Consider the following 19,827-nt stretch of genomic DNA (forward strand, 5'->3'; position numbering starts at 1 on the left):
AGATTATTCTAGTTTAATTTTGATTACTATTATAACTTGACAATTATATTATGTTAATTGTTGGTCTGCCATCTATGAAATAACAATTTTTGAATTTTGAATATTAAAGCAAATTTATGTTTGTTTAGTAAACAATGAACTTAATAATTTTCCATCAATAAATTATATCTTTTAATTTCAATGAAAATATAATTAAAGTGGTTCAAGTATGAGAATAATATTATAAATTATAATACTTTAAAATTGAGCCAGTCTTACGAATTTTAAGTTAAAAATAAAATAAATCTAAAAATTATTTCCATCGCACAGCCCAATTTAAAACAATTTTTTTTATTTTTTTTTTATTTTTTTTTTGTCGTTTACGTCTTTTGGCAATGGCCGGCAAAACTAATTCGCACTTTTGAAAATTGGCCAACGTGAACTGAAGTTGACTAATCACGTAATGAATTCGTCCATTATTACGTAAATGCCGTTTTCTTGTTCGTTACATTTCAAAATGACCGAGCCGGCCGGCATAGTAATTTTTATTTTCTATACTATCGGACTGTCAGTTTAAAGACGTATACAGTCTCTTCTTCTATAGGTACATAAAAAACTGAATTTAAACGATTGCGACACGTACTAATTGGGTCGGGTCCCATTGAAACACTATGATAAAAAGTCAACACCAATGTACTGAACGTTAAACTTGTATCGTATTCGAAATTTAGAAAAGAAATTTTCAGGAAAGTTACAATTATATATTAAAAAATCTAATTCAACTTTAGAGCCTCAATAAACATTATCGTAAGATATTTACATACAATTGGGATGAATTCTAAGTTTAGAATCAAATTGTATACTTCTATACCTACTAACCTATCCATTTAGAATAGCCCTCCAGTCCGTTATATTTAATTGTTTCGTTTTTGTTTTCCACAGAGATTTATTTTCGTGTTTAAAATTTAACAAAAAACACTACGTTTCAAACAATTATTTAGATTTTATTTTAATGTTTATACTGATTTTGGGTGTTGGATGAATTCACAAGTTTCACATCACACGGATCAACACGTTCCATACGCACCAAGGCTCTAATTAGTACATTTTTCAAACGCAATACCTATTGAAATTTCAATCTCGACCCTATATATTGGATATTTGAATATTGTGCTACCTATTAATTCTACTGATTATTAAAAGAGATAAACATAATAACAACTCGGCGAATGTACTTTAAGGAATATAATATATGTATATTATATTCTAATAATAATAACAATAGAAGCAATATATAATATAAGAATTTTTTTCATTAATTAAAATATGATTACAATCTAAAATAAGAATATTAAGTTATTATTTTGTTTAGATAGGTACATAATGACGAGAATAAGTGAGTTTTAGAGAGCAGTCAGTAATGCCACCCAACAGATTACATTAAAATATCTCTATTAAGCCTGGTATTAGAAATTAAACCAATTTATATCAAATAAATTTTTAGTTGTTTATTTCATGTGGTAGCTTGATGATCGTAGTCAAAGATATCTAGTTCGAGTGAGTTGAAAAATTTCATCACCACAACTAGCCTATAGCATAGTCTTTATCACTATACTTTCCGAGCCCCTCGACAATAATTAGCCACCGTCGGGCGTAACATCGTTTTATGGGTGACAAAATAATATAACGCGTTGAGATGGGGGAAGAGAAACGTTTTTTTTTCTATTTCTATATTATGTATGTATATATATATATCACTTTCTTACTTTATTTTTCCATTCCACTCCTCCGCGCGTGTATATTTCCGACTTTTGGGTTTTAATTAGCGTTTCGTGCGTATGGTGGGGTCTTGTTGGCTGGCATGGTTCCTAATCGAGGGATGTCGCGTCTGTTAATACTGTACCGGCCGTTGTGTGTTACAGTCGGAGGACGCTCATCTGGAACTAGACGTAGCTCGGGATCACGTGCGAACGCTACTGGACACGTTCGTGGACAAGAAAACGAGAACTACTTCCGTCTGGGAGACTTGGCAACGAGCGTCGGCTGAAAACAAACTGGATAAAGTTCTCTGGTCCGAAACAATGTGCGAGAGCAGCAAGGTGAGTAGACTGTACCGGCTCGCGTCGTACTTGAATATTTACTAATTTTAAGTTATAACTTATATGTTAGGTATGCTAACTGAAGACCTTTATCATACAAATCAACCGTAACCTAATTAACAATTTTATTATTGCTATGCGCGCATAATATCATTATGGTTGAGAGGGTATCGGTTTAAAATACAACTTAGGTTTCTTGTATGTGCCATTTTAAATAATACAAAAACCCAAAATGTTGTCTAAATTTAATATAATTATAAGTTAGCTTAGTCTCAAGAGAAAGTGTGGGCTCGTATAAAAAACGTATTCAGTGTTCACTTAATCATAGTAATGTGAGGGTCAATGAGTTTAGTGAAAATAAGTGACAAGCCGACTACAACTGACAGATATATTACACTAATGCTAAACAAACACGTATTTTAAGTTTTACAAAGCTGTTTATATGTATCACGCACAGTTGTATATATTAATGAAAATATTTAAATCAGAAACAAAAATCAATTGAGGATCAATTGTTACGGTTGGTCAAGTTTACACTATTCAATGTGAAATACAATAAATTGTTAACAGCATTTAAGATTTTTCAGAATGTGTTTCAATTTTCTTGGTTTTCGTAGATTAATATTTAATTATTTATAAATAAATAATTTAATGTGTAGATATAGTATTTTTCACAATTTCTTAAATCATGAAAATAAGTAAAAAAAAAATAAATAGTTTCTTCTTATATTATTGGTATCATTTGAAACAATGAGTGTATTATACTAAATTGATCACTTTATAAATAATGAATTTAAAAAATATATTATATACCTTACTGCAGTTATGCACATTCGAATTTATTTTTTTAGAATTTATAAGTTTAATTTAAAATGTACAGCTGTTTAAATATTTAAAACGATTACTATTTTACGATGCGCATAATTTATCATTTATGTTTAAACTTCAAGTTCCCGTTTAAACAGTAAAGCAAATAAAATAATCTTCAACATTTATTTTCATGTTCTGCACTGTACATTTTCCAAGAATATATATAATATATTATTTATTAATTATTTGTTAATAGTTTGATTAGGCTTGAAAAATAGCAAATGTGCAAAAAAAACGTCACAATATCTTAAGTAATATCATAACCTTCGTTTGAAGTTCCCAAACTTTTTAAATATAAACGAGTTTTATGGCGCGGTGGATTGATGCCAACATCCATGGAATCAAGCAACTTTGTCTTTCCGCGTCATATGTCTACATGACATACAAAACTCGTCAAAACAGATTAATAATCTATTTTTTCTTTTTTGAGATTATTATTATCATACGATTTTTTTTTTGTTTAATGATGTTTTTTTTTTTATATAGACAGTAGATTGGGTTTCCAAATTGGAATCTCAATTATATCCAGTTTTGAAATCTGAACCGTCATCAGTTGATCGACATATTTCAGAAGTAAAACAGAAGTTAAATAATGTTCTACCGGAAGTTAAAAGAGCCCAAGACGATATTGAGTCCAGAATAAAAACAGCTGAAGAACTTATTGGAAAAGGTTAGCTGTTAAAAATCAATTACGAATTAAATCTAAGTTTTGATACATTTTAAAATTTGAAACCTAATAAATATTTTGTATTTGTTGTTTTGATTTAGGAAATATTCAAGGTGATAATATTTCTATACCTCCGAGGTTGAAAGAACTTCATAGTCGCCTTGTTGGAATCACTACAGAGTATCAAAATCTTTTAGATATGTTCTTATCGTTTTTCAATTCTTTACAAGAAGTAAGTTTCCTACTTATCATATTAGAAATTATATTTATGTCATGCACGTCATATTATCATAAAATCATTTGAAAAATTATTTATTTTTAAGTTTCACAATACTGTCAAAGAATCTGAAAGTAGTAGACCTGTCGATATTTTCAACCATAAATTAAATGAAGTCGAAGAGCTTCTTAAGAAACACAACCAATCTAGACAAACAGTTTTGGAAAGTTTTAAAACTGTTTATGCCGAAAATATTCGTTTAATGGATAAAATTAAACAACAGGTATTTTTTTTTTTTTTTACTTAATTTTAGGATAAAATTTTATTTGTACTTTTTTTCAAATATTCTACTGTCAATTTATCTATACATATATACAGGTCGTAGCCACCGTAAAATTGTTATTTTTATAAAAAAATGTTCATAACGGCTTTTTTTACATTGTAAAATATGAAAATATTTAAAGAGTCATTTTTTGTGATATTAACATCGTGTAATTTTATTTTGCGAAATTAAACATTTAATTCACACCATTTTAACTATCTATTAGTTGTTATTAGTTAAGTTTGGACGTGTTTTTGGGGTGGTTATAAATTATTCTAAGAACTAACATTTATTTTGTGGAAATTTAAGTAAAACACAAGGTTCGACTTTAAATATTTTCGTATATTATATCATATTTTCGAAAAAGTTCTGAATTGAAAATTCGTTATTTTATAAGTTTTTTTTTACAAATATAATAATGTATTCGTTTTGATTTATTCAATTACTATTTATGAAAAATATTTCTCAAAATGAATTATATTTATTTTAGAAGTATCTTTATTCTCTACCGTTAGTAACTATTACCGATAACTTATGTACGATTAAAACCTAAACGATATCTAGACTCTATATAGTAACAATAATTAAAAAATCAGTAGCTACGTGTTTGTGTATTTGCTGAATTATTATTCATATTATAATTTAACGTATGGCGTAATGTAATGAGGACGTACGTAGAAATTTATATACATTATTTTTTATTTTTTTAACTACATCAAGGTACTTACTTTTTTCCTTTACTTAAATAAGTAATTTTTTTCATATTTTATAATGATATAAATATATAAATTATACAAATATTAATATTAATATCACTGTGTATAATTTAGCATGTTTTTATAAAATACAACTTAAATTTACATATTTATGTACAAAATTTGGTATGGTATTTGATATGACATAAATAAATAATAAGATTGATTTTGTTCAATAAATGTTAAGTTTCACAATTAAATGACAAAATTGTGAAAAAATTACATAATATCAAATTATAGTGATCGTACTTATCCTGAAATATTTGTGTACTTGCAAATTACGTTTCCATTTCATGGAATGGCTAGTTTTTCATTAAAATTAGATTTTACGCAGTAGCTACGAAATTTATGATAGATTAAATGACTAATTAAAAATTGAAATGCATGTTTTATGTTTTTAGGAACCTCAGAAATCTGGAGAGCAAGATATGTATGTAGTTCGTTATTTGATGGAGAATGAAAGAAACCTTTGGGATCAATCATGTGAAACTTATTGTCAAAGAATTGAACAACAGCAACAATTAAGTCAGTTTGATAATGATCTTATTCAGATCAACAATAATTTGAATGATCTTTCACAACAACTATCCTCCACGCGAGGTCAATATGGTGCAAATTTAGCATCTGCCAAATCAGCTTCACTTGCCTTTCATTATTTTGAAAAAACTATATTAGTTAGTTATTAACAGAATAAAATACTATAGAAATATTTCTGAACTACGAATAATTTATTTTTATTTACAGCTTTTAGAACAACGAATCGAAACATTTATTAACGCTGCAAACTCATTGATGAATTTTGATCATAATAAGTCTGAACACATTCGTGAAGAATTAAATAAACTGAAGTCGAGATGGGATACGTTCCAAACACAAGTGTTAGAAAGTCGAAATCATATTGATCTGTGTGTTCGATATTTTACATTAATTAATGAAGTAAATGCTTACATTACATTTTTATTTTATATAATTATAATATTAATTATTAATCTATTTGTAATTTTGTAATTGTATTAATAGGCACAAGATTGGTTCCACGAAGGAAGTATACTTCTTATGAACATTGCTCGAAAATCAACCGAAGTCAAAACGAGTGAAGAAGCTTCAGCATTATTAAAAGAAATTGAAATATTTTTAAAACCTGGTGATTTAAGACAAGAAGAAAGATTAAATCAAATACATGAACTTAGTGTTCAACTTTTTGGAGAACATGCAGTTGCTGAAGTACCCCAAGTTGTTACAGAAAATAAAGAGCTTCTTGATTCATTCTCTTTGATTGCAAATGAATTAAAGTCTTTCGACAATAAGCTTAAATCTAGAGAAAAATGTGAAATAGATAACGAATTCAATCAAATAATTACTAATACTTATGAAGAAAAAATAACTTCTAACTCAATGACTAATGTAAATAAAATATTATATTTATTTAAACAAAACTTTGTTAACATATTTTTATAACATGATACGTTCTACAGGGTGTGTCACAAAATGAAACTAATGTTCCATCATCAAAGAAAATAAAACTCGAAGAAATCAATAAAACCAAACCTACAATAATCATACCATTACAGGATAATACAGTTGATGAAGGGAAACAGTTTACATTTGAATGCAGGTAAATTTTTTTTTTTAAATTAGTTTATGCTATATTAGAGTTGGTTAAATTTCTATACACTTATTGGTCAAAAATAGCATTGAAGGTGAACCTTCAAAAGTAACCTGGTTCAAAGACAACATTTCAATCGATAATAATCCAGACTATCAGACGTCTAAAATCGATAATCGATATATATTGACAATTGAAGAAACATTTGTAGAAGATTCAGCAAAATTTACGTGTCGGGCCGAAAACGATTCTGATTTTATTGAAACAAGTGCATATCTGTCAGTTAAAGGTAGGTACCTAAATAATATATTAAACAAACAAAATATAAATGTATGATATAATAATTTATAATGATCGTTTTATAAATAACACTTTAAATTATAGAATGCGAACCTGAACACCAAATTAGTCCATCTATATTTACAAAATTATTATCAGATTTGTTAGTAAAAGAAGGCGATGCTTGTTCGTTGTCTTGCAAGGCAGAAGGTAATCCTTTACCGACAGTGCAATGGTTTAAAGATGACATCTGTATCGATAATAGCCCTCAATACCAAATTACATATAATAATGGTGAAGCATTATTAAAAATTGAACACACCAATTCGTCTATTCACAGTGGAAAATATACTTGTGTTGCAACTAATAGACTTGGTTCAGATTCAACTACGTCAATTTTATTAATTAATGGTAAGTAATATTATAATATAATGATTTATTATACCAAAGGGCAGGGCCGATCAATAGCGGCGCTCATGGCAAAAAAAATTAGCATCCCCTCCCTAGATTTTCAAATTTAATTATATAAAAGTTTGCGCCTCTGGCAGGCGCCCACCTTGCCAGGCCCTCGACCCACCCCTGCCATACCATAATAGTTCAAAGTTTTTATAACGAACGATTTTGGGGTGGCATTTAGCTCTAGAAAAGCCTGAAGATGGACCAACGTTTGTTACACCTTTATCTAACGTAATGGCTAGAGCTGGTCAAAAGTTGAAATTGGAATGTGAAGTTGAAACGAATAAACCACCGGTATTAATTTGGTCCCACAATGGGAAAGTCATGAAAGAAATAAAAGATTTCAAGGTAAAATAATTATTTTATATAGTTGAAAGAAATTATTTAAATCGTTATCAATTGTTTAGGTTTCTGAAAATCGTGGGAAAATTAATTTAATTATTCCTGAAGCCTATCCCAAAGATGCGGGAACTTACAGCTTAACTATCAAAACGGAACAAGGTGAAGCTACCAGTAGCTGTCAAGTATCGGTAAAAGGTATACTCCCAAATGAAACTTCCGATTCGGAAATTGCAAGTGATTTAGAACCAATCAAACCATCAATACCGTTGTGTTTAAAAGAACAAACCGTTTTAGAAGGTGGAAGTGTTCATTTGAAATGCATAATTGTTGGACAACCCGAACCCGAAGTAATTAATAAATAATGATAATATTAATTAAAATGATGAAATTATGGTTTAATATAAAAAACGCGTCAATCAAACGATTAATTAGGTTATATGGTATCATGATGGAAGACCTGTCAAAGAATCCAAAGACATTCAACTTTTATTTCAAGGTGATCAATGTTCACTAATAATCAAAGAAGCTTTTATCGAAGACGCGGGGGAATACAAAGTAGTGGCTATTAACTCGGCGGGAGAAGCCAGCAGCACATGCGTGTTAAGTGTCGAGCCTAAATCCGGTATATACATAATAAAATAGATTTTCGTTTATAACACTTGATGAAAACTAAAATAATTGTTACCTATTTCTAATTGAATTTGTTTTTAGTACCTGATATAGACGAACTAGTGGTTTCACCAAAGTTCACCAAGCTGCTATCGGACGTATTAGCGAGGGAAGGTGATCCTATTACTTTAGAATGTAACGCCGATGGTTGCCCGAAACCCGAATTTAAATGGATTCGGAACACCGTTGAAATCAAGCCCGACCAAAGAATAATAGTAATGCTTACTCAGGGTGTAATGTATTTGGTTTTTTGTAATTGTGTGCTATACGTGTTTACATATTATCTAGTTGAGTACGGGCGAAGATGGTATGGCGACTCTTCACATACAAAACGCTTTGCCCGAGGACAAAGGACAGTACACAGTGAGAGCCGTGAACAAAGCTGGAGAAGCCAAGTGTTTTTCGCACGTGATTGTAAAAGCCATTTCGACATTTGATTCCGCGATCAAACCCTCAACGGACAAAGTCCATTTCGAAGAAAAGTTAGAAAAACCATCATTTACTGAGACGTTTCCGTCAGATGTAAACGTATTCACTGGTGAAAGTGTAAAATTCGAATGCATCGTTGTTGGCAAACCAGCTCCAAAGGCAAGTACCTATAGCTCGATCATTCGTCAGCCTTAAGAGTTAATACCACATATATATCACAACACACTGAGGCAGAAGGCTATAATATAATAACGATAGTAAACACACATTATAGGTGCGTTGGCTTTTCAACGAGAAGCCGGTAAGTGGAAAATCGTTTTTGGTGTCTACCAGTGGTGATCGTCAAGTCCTCACCATCCCCGAAGCGAACCCCGAACACGGCGGAATAGTCGAGTGCGTGGCCGAGAATGAAGCAGGCAAATGCAGATGCGTGTCTTCGCTTAAAATAGAAGGTATGGCATATCGCAAATAATAATAATAATTATTATTATTATAATTATAACTATTATGATTAATTTAATTTAATAACCCAAAGCTAAACACCGTTGAAAATATTTTATTTTATTATAAGCTTAAACGCACCTAACGAGTACGTTATAGTAGCGTCGAGGTATAAAGATTATAAACTATTCTTGTCACACAGTTATACGAAAGATGTCTGAGTAACGATGTTCTAAAAATATAGCCTGTGCCAGCATTCGTTTCCAACGTATGCATTCCCATTGTACAGTCACCGAACACTTGCACCACACACTACAATCCCTGTGCATCTGTCGTTCGTTTTGTAAAATAAAATACATAATATTTCGTCCGTTCTTTTTTTTCTTCACTGAACGTCGTTTAGTAACTCATAGATTTATTTTAATAGAAAGCGAAGTTGTTCCATCAACCATCATGGCCTATAACGGCAGCGGTGATTTAAAACATACAGTTTCCGAACTTTATGAATCCAGTTCGAAATTTGAGTCGAAACAATCGACGTTCATGTCGTCATCGTCGTCGATCAGTGGCGATAATGCTCCTAAATTTAAATTGGACTCTTACAGCTTACAATCGGAAAAACAAAATAGGCAGTTTGGTGACAACGCTCCAGTAAAGGTCGGTTACAATTTTGCTATACATAAAACTAATTTATTTATTTTGTTTTCATTAACATAACAATAATGGTTTGTAATAATAATAAAAAAAAAAATGTTTAGTCTGAATCGTTACGAACGGAAGAGTACCATAACACGGACGGAAAGCAAAGCCAACACGTGAGTGATCTGAGTTCCACCAACGTATCTGAAGAGCATCAAACTTCATTTTTCGAACGAGGACTGTACGGCCAAGGCGGGATCGTTAAGGACACTTCGCAAAAATCGTTGCTCGAAAGAAACATTTCGAAACAAACCAGGAAAGAAATGGCTCCTCGTTTTGTATCGGCTCCACAAGGTAAAATCGCTGAACAGGGAAAGGACGTGTTTTTGGATGCTATAATAGACAGTTATCCGCCATCCGACATCACGTGGAGCAAAAATGGTGTCGATTTGATTCCTGATGGTGTTAAATTAAAAATAACCAACGAAGTCAACAAAACTCGGTTAGACATTAAACGTTTAACTGTGGAAGACAGTGGCCAATATACGTGCAAGGCTATGAACACTGCTGGAGGAACAAGTTGTACAACAGACGTCATTGTTAAAAGTAAGTGATGGTACATTATAATATAAATTTAAAATTGCATATGATATCAATAACATGCCAAACTGTGCTTGTAACAGAAAACGTTTTTCCACCGGTAATGTGTCGAAGACTTTTACCGAATACAGTCGCTGAAGGTGAAAGAGTAGTTTTAGAAATTGAAGTGGCCGGCACGCCTGAACCAACAGTGAATTGGTTTAAAAATAATCAACCAATATCGTCAACGTCGAGTTTATACAGATTAAGACAACAGGGGTCTTGTAGTGCTGTAGTTATCGATAAAGGTAATAAAGTGAACATAATGAAAGTTTCAAACTTTAACGCAACTAAAATAATTTGCAGCTACTACGGAACATGCAGGAGAGTACAAAGTTGTGGCAAAAAACGAAGGTGGGGAGGCGGTAAGTTGTGCCGATTTGAGAGTAGTTCAACCTTTACCCGATATTGGATTAAATTTGTTACCCACATATGAACCGAATGACAACACAGATAAAGTGAATGTGGTGAGTAATAATAATAAATAATAAATATGATAATATTATAATTTTATTTAAAATATTTGGTTATTTATTTAAAGTTTCTAAAATATTATATTTTTATTCATTATAATCAGAATGCAATTCATTCACTTATTATTATTAATATTATTTTCGATATTTATTTCGTATACATGGTACATAATTTGATATAATTAAGTCTATTAAAAACATTACTACTTGTTCAAAAACAAAAAAGATATAATCCATCTATCCACGGTATTTTAATATTTTAAAGATTAATATTTTTTTTTTTACAAATCGGATCACGATAAACCAGTAATTTTATTGTTTACGGTACTTTATTGCATTTGTATCTATATGTTTATAGATTCTTGACAGTGTAGAAATATTATATACAAATATCTATAGTAAAAACTCTCTAAATTAACTGTAGACTATTATTTACATACAGTCGTAGGGAGTATCAAACAATGACATTCTAATTTGTATACTAGATAACAATGTAATCAGAAATTAACTCGCTTTTTAAATTAGTTATTCTTTGTGTGTTGTTCTAAGTATCTGTTGTATAATTAAGTTAAATTCAGTTCATAAAAATAAAATGTATGTAGGTACGACATTTTTAACAGCATATTGTCTAATACTAGTAGTAATGTTTTTCTTCAATTATTTGAATATAATTGAAAAAAAAAATTTAATGTAATGCCTCATAAAATTCTAAATAATGCACTAAAAAAATGGATTAAATTGTTTTTATTTTTAATAAATTAAATTAAGTATAAATTATAAATATACTTTGCCGCTCCACCAATCGCAAACTCGATCGTTATCTATGTTTTTCATAGTACAATATTGTATTGTATTGGACGATACAAGATGCAAGTATCTACTTTATTGTTTGCTATACAAAAAAAAAATATATAAATATATTCATATAAATATATTCATATAAAACTCTTTCTTATTCTCATTCATAAGTACATGTTCTGGAATTGTGATCAGACGAGTATCGAAAAGCAATCTTTGGAAAAAATTTAAAATGTATCGAAATTCCAGCCTTATTCATTATACATTTTGAAAATATTTAAATGCACATTTGTTTGTTTTGACTTTTAAGATATTTACATTTGAACATAAATAATAATTTTTATCATTTGGTTTGGTGTCTTGTTATGTATACATGATATTTCACGTAAAATCTTGAGTATCAATATTATAACATTATCTGTTTTAACACAAAAACAATTTAGGAAGTCTATATACATTACAATAAGAAGGGTTAATTAGTAAATATTAATTATGTTAATATTACAAAATTTAAAACAAAAAATCTAACAGTAGTTATTATTAAAATAACACAGTTATCAATCATTTTTAATAAGTACTTATTCAAGATCGATAATTGTTTTTAGCTATTGCATAATATATTATTATAAACAATAAATATTTATTCAACCATAATATACAAATACATTGTTTGATATGTTATAATATATCCTCTAATAAAATGAACATAAATATAATATTTATGTAAGTTATGCATTTAAAATTCAGATTTTTTAAAAGATATTTATTTTCTAAATATATAGGATTACTACAAAAGTATTGTACCGACAAATCAATCGAAACAATTGAATTTTACTACCAAAACAGAAGAGAACTCACATTTTTCTAAATCTGTCTTCGTTAAAGAATCGATGAACAGTAGTAAGGATGTAATTATGACTGTTAACCGCTCCGAAACAAATGATTTTGATTTAAATTCGAACAATTCAAACGCCAATTATGAAACTACTGAAAAACAGATATCTGTTCAAAACGAAAATATCGAAAATGCATCCATTACGAAAAAAAGTGCGCTGCAGTTCTTTAAAAATGTCATTGAAGATAACAAAGTTGAAAAGTCCAGTAATTCTACTATTGCTCCATCGGCAGGAGCATACAAAAGAGAAAGTCCAATAGATAAATTCAATAATAATTCAAGTAATTTTGCATCCGATGTTTATAATAAGACGTATAATATTGAAGAAAGCGTATCAAATAGTTCATTTAAACAGTCAAACGACGCGGAAGTCATTTTAGAACCAGGTCCACCGCCCACTTTTGATTATATGCCAAGAGTGCAATCTGTAAAAAAAGATCAAATGACTGAACGGTTGAGAAGACTATCAACAAATCAAAAATTATTATCACCCGAACAAATTCCATCCGGTGCCGTTAGAATATTTCCTGACGTAACCTCTGAGATAAAACAAGAAGTTGTTGAAGAAAGTTGTGTAAAAAAAGAAGTTATCAAATCTGGGTTATCCGAAGACACAAAAACACACACACATTTAGCTACATCCTATGCGTCACAACCATACAGTGAACCTCATGTTCCGCTGTTGAGACCTCAAGCTGACATAGAAGTGCGACCAGGATCCCCAAGACCTTCTGCCGAAGCTATTTCTATGGAGAAGCTATGGACTAAAGCACATTCACCACATGTTCAAAAAACTCCAGTATCGTATTCACCGGTTCATATGAAAACATATTCTTCGACGGAAAGCCAATCATTTGTTTCAGAGACCATTGAAAAAAATGGTGAGCTGGTAAAAAATGAAAGCAGAGAAGAGAAACAAGGTAGTCTAAAAATAGACAATGGCACTAAAAAAGTTTCTGAATCGTTTTCAGAAATTTCAATTCGTCCGACAAAACATGTCGAACCACCACGAAATGAAATAAAACGCCCAGCATCAGCACATATGTTTAATGAAGTAACGTCTAAAGATGCGTTCTTCGGCAACAAAGTCCAAACACAACATTTTTCTGAAGAATCGTCACAAATTAAAAAAAGTTCAATGTTTGACGTAATATCGAATAGTTCTGAAACTGTAGAAAGAAACAGTTTCAAAGCTAAATCTGAATATCAAGCGCAAAATAATCAATCGTTTGACAAAAATATGCAAAACACATATCAATTTTTACCAGAACGTTCAATGGGTCCAATAAAACATGTCGAACCACCGAACAACGATAAAATTGGTTCTAATTTTACACGGTCACATAGCGTAGAATCTGCCAAGGAAAAGCAATGGATGTCGCAATCGCCGGTAGCTTTTAGAGGACCTCCTCAAAATAAAACTTATTCATCGTTTGAAGCACATTCAAGTTTTTCAAAAAGCTTAGAAAAGGACGGGGTGTTAGTAGCCTCCGAACATAACGAAGAAGGCGGTCGAGTAGTGGACGACGGCGTTCAAAAAGTATATGATTCATTTTCAGAACGTTCAAAATTACCGACAAAGTTCGTGGACCTTTCAAAAAATACCAATAAATCAAATTCTATAAAAACCATGCAAAAAATGTTTGAGCAGACCGGTTCGTCATCCATGGTTTCTAATGTTGCTTCGAACGTAAGACCTTACAGCAGAATTAAATCCCGAGCAAGTGATAGCGATTTTGAGAGTGAAGCAGAATTGTCAAAATATAACGTAGAGCAAAAAGTTTCGGAGAGTTTTAACAGTTATGAATCGAAAATGTACTCTTCAAAAACTCAATTACAAGAAATTAAAAGTACTTCGATGATTATGCAAAGTCCGATTAAGGAAAGTGGTTACGCGGCTGATACAGACGAACCAAGGGGCTTTCAGAGCGAAGCGATAGTTAATAACCAAACGTTTAACTCCAAGAGGAATTCGGGGTTTCAAAGTGCTTCGATAAAGAAGGTTCGATGCGTGTTTAAATGATCGATTGAACTAACTGTGTTTGTGTTTAATCCCACATAATTAAAAGAATAAAAAATCTTCGACGTTTTTGTATTTTCTACGTAGATAATAATATGTGTGTTTATATTGGTTTTTTATGCAGATTTCTGATTTTTTTTTTCACATTTTGTTTGCAAACTCCGTGATAACACAATGGAATGCATTTAATTTAGTCACAATAATAGTATTAATAATATATTTAACACTGAAAAAACTTATTCACTGTTTATCGGGACGCTTTTTTTTATACCAATCGCAAAAGTGATTCGATGTCGTTAATGAATGTTAGTAATTTCACAGGCTGAGTATTCGGAAAACGAACGTCGTCAACCGCACCGAGCACATCCGACGCAGTGGACAAACCAGTATAATCAACACAGTCGGGCTCAAATCCGGAGCCCCGCGAAGTTCGTAAGGGGCGAATTCCGAGAGAGCGATTACGAGAGCGACTATGAGTGCAGAATACAACCAATATGGCGTCCGTACGACTCGGAATCAGAGGAACCGGTGTACAAGCCGGTCAGACCTGGTTTCAAGACTCCCGTAAAAAAGCCCGAGGTGTCGCGACACTTGCAGTCGGTGCAATCAGCGGCACCGGCGCCGGCTTTCGAATTGAAACCAGGGTCACCGCCCGAAATCGGTTTCGCGCCGTCGCCGGATGTGCATAGGTCGGTGAGCTTCGTAGAGTCAGAACGCGACGAAAGCGTGCAAAGGACCACACACTTCTTATCGTCTGACGGCCGTGGCCACGGGACGCTGGAACGAAATGCCGAAGCGAAGCGGCTGCAAAGGGTAGACGAGATGAGGAAGAGGTTCGAACAAAAGTCACTATGTCCGGCCGAATCGGATTCGGTGCAACAGACGGTCTCGTCTCAGCTCTCCCAAGGTATCATATTCGATCAGACGATTGTTATTGTCATTATTGTCATTATTTATAAGCTTTGGCATTATACATTCATCATATATAGTGGACGATAAATACTTAATCAGAGCTTTGCGCATAATAATAATTTATTGTTATATGTATTATATTTATCTTGATTTTTATTATTCTACGACAACAATAATATTAGTGTCTGATATTATTATACGATTAGGTACTAACCAAATCGATTTGTCCCAAACCGGAATTCCGTATTTCAAACACGATTTCGGATATGAGTTCGGCGTAGTGTATCCCGTGAACTCGAGAAACGGTAAAACGGCTAACCCGACGGATAGCGTCAACATACCAGTGACACACGAGTTTTCCAAAACCGATCGGACACAGACATCCGAGGTGTCTAATTTTAACACGCGCCGAGAACATTTTAATGCAACAACAGGTGAAGGATTTAATATTCTCTTCGGTACTCTTGATTTTACAAACTTAAAACTGTTCATTAACCGTACCTATTCGCGTACTATAATACTACAATAATATACTTTAGTATACGTAGATACTTGTTGGAGTGCTATTTTATAGATTATATCACTACTGTATCGGCTGAACTACGTATTATGATGTTAATAATTATTATTATTTTTATCACTCTATAACTGATACTGCGTCGCGTTTGATTTAATATAATATTCTTGATTATTTCTGTATGGTAGCTTAAACATTATTATATTGATTCGACAACACGCAGAAAACGACCGCTTATTGTTTGTGCAACGACCGGCTACAATATTGTACTCTACCGCTTTCGACTGCTTTGGTAAAATCTTATCTTCGTTTGTAAGTTACGTGCAAGTAGTATATACTATTCTTCTACTTTCGTGTTGATTTTTTTTTTAACCTTCTGCTTGAACTAATCTATTTATTACCATTGCACGAGCAATTTTTTCAAATCACTCTTGAGACTGTGGCCACGAATACTACCCCTGATCACTATCAATAATATCTATTACGTGCTTATACTTTCAGATGGAACCGTTATTAGCCCCGTTTACCAAAAAGAACTGAACGCCACCGAACACTCGGATCCATCGCACAGTTCACCGTACTTCGTAACCGTAAGCACCACGTTATAATCACTATACCTACATATTATTTTGATATTAACAATTATAAATCGCACGAAATGCTTAACTTTAACTAGTTCTGAGTGGTCGTGAATTAATTTTTTTAATTTTTTGTTACCTCTGAATCTGAGTTACAGATTTAAAGTTAATTTTACAATTACAAATTACAAATACAATAAATACTATCTAAAATAAAATATTAAATATATTTAATTTCGATTATTGAAGAGTATTTGGAAACACTGAAAACAATATACTTAATGATAAATTTAAGTATAAAAGTTTTAAAACAATTTGGTTCGATTGTAATTAATAAAATGTAAATACTGAATTTCTGATAAACATTCACAATGCGTGGTAAATTTATTTATTATACATAGTGTATATAATATGATGAATAATAAGTTCAATATTATTTTTTCAATCGATTAACTGTTGTTAAAATATATGTAACGCGATAGAGCCATATTATAACTCTTAATATTATTGAAAAGTTAACATTTTATTTGAAAATAACAATACTAATGCAGGAATTTATAGTAAAAATAAAAAATAATTCTAAAACCAAAACAAATTAAAAAATTATACATAATATTTTGATTAAAGTAATCAATAAAATATACAACTAAATACTAATAGAAATTATAAAAGTGTTTTTGTCAACATTTAAACCGTTTTGATTTGTGTCATTTCAGGTACCTACATATAAATTAAAATACAATCTTATATTCTTTCTGAGACTATGTAACAATGTGATTGATTTGTATCGTTGCAGCCGTTAAAAGACATAGCTGTAGTTAGCGGCAAGACTGCCAGATTCGAGTGCATAGTGCAAGGTGAACCCATCAGTGAAATCGTGTGGTCATGTAACGGCCAAGTGCTGGAGAACTCGGACTGCTACCAGGCACAGTACAGAAACGGCGTGTGCAGATTGACGATACCCAGGACGTACCAATGTGAGTGCATACCTCCCCCCCTCTCGACTTACCTGTAGAATCCAATACGGTTATATAAGTCCAAGATAATTTTTTTTTTTTAATTTGGTTCAATGATGGGACTTTTAATGTATACCAAATGTTATACCGGACATGTTATTTTCTAAACGTGGGTCACACTACATCGGTACCGGACATTAAAAAAGAAGTTCCACTATTTTTGATATTTGTTTTAAAAAAATAATTGTCGTATCATTTCAGTCAATGCCGGATCGTATTCGTGCACCGTGTCCAATTATCTGGGGTCCAGCAGCACGTCGGCCGACCTCCGAGTGTCAGGTGAGTCTCGCACGTTCATTCAACACTAAATTCATGTATGGGCTTGTACTTCTTTCTCTTCGAATACAAAAAAATTACTTCCGGTTGACGTGGTGGAGTTTTCGAGATTCTTATTTTATTCTATACAAATAATAATAATAATAATAATAATTTAATTTATTACATAGTGTTTAACATAATTTACGCAAATTTGTTTGTAGAATGTTAAGACTTATAAACGATTCAGTTATAAGAAAGTACAATATTGTTTAGACTTTAGAATGTATAGTGTTGTCTAACTACAAAACATGTCAAACTTATTTAATATCATTAACTTTGATATATCATATATATTATAAATATTATATTAATGTTTAGTTTTTTTTTTTGCAATTGTAACGAATATAGAGGTATGTTTTCAATTTCATCGTGGAAATAACAATAATAATATTATTGTTTTGTAACAATAAAAAGTTTCAATAAACTTTTTTTAAATTGGTTATGGTTTCTTCTTTCTCCTGTCTGTACGCTCTCGTGTGCCTCTATGCCTTCTACGCTTGTCTGCAGCAGTAAGTAATATTCATGGCCCGGTTAAATGGCAAACTTTGTTTCTTCTTTGTTTATTAAAAGCACGTTTACTTGTAATAACACATTTGTTATATTTACTAGCGAATGAGTGCGGTAGTATACAAACGAGCTTTAAAGTTTAAACCGCACGTGTTCGGTGTGATAATGTGAAAACGTACCTTACGTTTAATTTCTTCAAATTTTAAAATGATTAATCGATATAGAAATTTCGCCAAACAAAAGTATGTAAACACTGTATTTTTATTTTTTTAAATACTTAAACACACTTATATGACGCGCATCATTGCAGAGTTGCGCCGCAATCGAATAAATATTATTAACGTGGTAATTGGTATTGGGTAACCGTGTTAGTCAGACACATGAACACAATCTTATTAAATTTATTATTACGATAAGTATTCGTCCAGTCACTTGCAACTACGAATATAACTTGAACACAAGTCACAACCTGTTGAAGAAAAGTTCTTAAATCCGCTTCTAAAATATGCTATAAGATGCTGTAAACAATAAAATAAATTACACAAATGTTATTACTCGAATCTTACTTATTATGAGGAAATCATATATTATTATGATTTAATTATACGTGGTGTTTATTGCGTATGTATTTTGACTAGATGATGTAGTACACTCGTGATTTATATTTATACCACCATACATTTCACTTGTTTTTTTTTTAGTTGTTTATCGTATACTTAACAACTTTGAAAACAATATTTTTACATATTATTTTATAATTAGGTATTAAATTTTTTAATTCAAATTCTTAACAAATTGACAACTGCCTAGTAATTATAAAACCTAAATATACCATAAAATCTAAACATATATATTAATTATATATTTACCTCATATTTATACATACCTATTTCTTGATAAATTGAACGCTGATATTTTGATAAAAATAGCAATGACAAAAAAATAATAAAATCATATGAAACGTCGTTATTAAATTTCCTTAACACGAAAGTGTAATACACTTAATCTAAATAACCAACATTTTCTTGATTTAGATAAATTACCATAATATGTACTTATATGTACATGTATTAGGTTAAATTATTTCTTTTGATAAAATGTATTATTTTTTATTTTTTATAAATCAGTGTATAGGTATGTTGTAGTTGTATCAGTGTGCATCTTACAATATCTGATCTCACTATATTATATGCTAGCAGTATGGGTGTATGTAGGTACTTTTAAAGTAAACGTATTACTCATATTTATTCTAGATAATATATTTTGTACAGGTACGTAAATATGTTCATAGTTTATAGCGGGGAAAAAACCGTAATCCATTAAGGTCTAAACATATTCTATTATTTTTATACCGATAATAACGCTAAGCTTATAATTATTAAGT

At 31.1% G+C, this 19,827-nt stretch overlaps 1 protein-coding gene across 5 annotated transcripts in view; it reads left to right on the forward strand.

Annotated features, from left to right (window-relative positions):
- The window catches only part of zormin (spectrin and immunoglobulin domain-containing protein zormin), a 57,576-nt gene extending 39,198 nt beyond the window's left edge, over positions 1 to 18,378 (forward strand). For 2 of the 5 annotated variants that reach the window (XM_015517781.2, XM_015517782.2), the window contains 26 exons: positions 1,902 to 2,078; positions 3,435 to 3,618; positions 3,717 to 3,847; positions 3,939 to 4,115; positions 5,311 to 5,583; positions 5,654 to 5,845; positions 5,930 to 6,313; positions 6,385 to 6,524; positions 6,602 to 6,804; positions 6,900 to 7,205; positions 7,432 to 7,598; positions 7,658 to 7,939; positions 8,025 to 8,214; positions 8,304 to 8,476; positions 8,550 to 8,849; positions 8,965 to 9,142; positions 9,559 to 9,788; positions 9,890 to 10,376; positions 10,454 to 10,657; positions 10,716 to 10,876; positions 12,463 to 14,577; positions 14,917 to 15,502; positions 15,714 to 15,941; positions 16,526 to 16,614; positions 17,399 to 17,579; positions 17,820 to 18,378. In XM_015517781.2, coding sequence (XP_015373267.2) covers positions 1,902 to 2,078; positions 3,435 to 3,618; positions 3,717 to 3,847; positions 3,939 to 4,115; positions 5,311 to 5,583; positions 5,654 to 5,845; positions 5,930 to 6,313; positions 6,385 to 6,524; positions 6,602 to 6,804; positions 6,900 to 7,205; positions 7,432 to 7,598; positions 7,658 to 7,939; positions 8,025 to 8,214; positions 8,304 to 8,476; positions 8,550 to 8,849; positions 8,965 to 9,142; positions 9,559 to 9,788; positions 9,890 to 10,376; positions 10,454 to 10,657; positions 10,716 to 10,876; positions 12,463 to 14,577; positions 14,917 to 15,502; positions 15,714 to 15,941; positions 16,526 to 16,614; positions 17,399 to 17,579; positions 17,820 to 17,926 — 7,845 coding nt within the window. In that variant the 3' untranslated portion in view covers positions 17,927 to 18,378. Of the gene's footprint in view, positions 1 to 1,901; positions 2,079 to 3,434; positions 3,619 to 3,716; positions 3,848 to 3,938; positions 4,116 to 5,310; positions 5,584 to 5,653; positions 5,846 to 5,929; positions 6,314 to 6,384; positions 6,525 to 6,601; positions 6,805 to 6,899; positions 7,206 to 7,431; positions 7,599 to 7,657; positions 7,940 to 8,024; positions 8,215 to 8,303; positions 8,477 to 8,549; positions 8,850 to 8,964; positions 9,143 to 9,558; positions 9,789 to 9,889; positions 10,377 to 10,453; positions 10,658 to 10,715; positions 10,877 to 12,462; positions 14,578 to 14,916; positions 15,503 to 15,713; positions 15,942 to 16,525; positions 16,615 to 17,398; positions 17,580 to 17,819 lie in introns of those variants that run through there. The other 3 variants (XM_089218447.1, XM_015517784.2, XR_001506209.2) reach the window with 3 other exon arrangements.
- The last annotated feature ends 1,449 nt before the right edge of the window (positions 18,379 to 19,827 follow it).

This window comes from Diuraphis noxia, unplaced genomic scaffold (assembly GCF_037042655.1).
Source record: "Diuraphis noxia isolate RWA-SAM2 unplaced genomic scaffold, SU_Dnox_SAM2 contig0002, whole genome shotgun sequence".
Classification (NCBI taxonomy): domain Eukaryota; kingdom Metazoa; phylum Arthropoda; class Insecta; order Hemiptera; family Aphididae; genus Diuraphis; species Diuraphis noxia.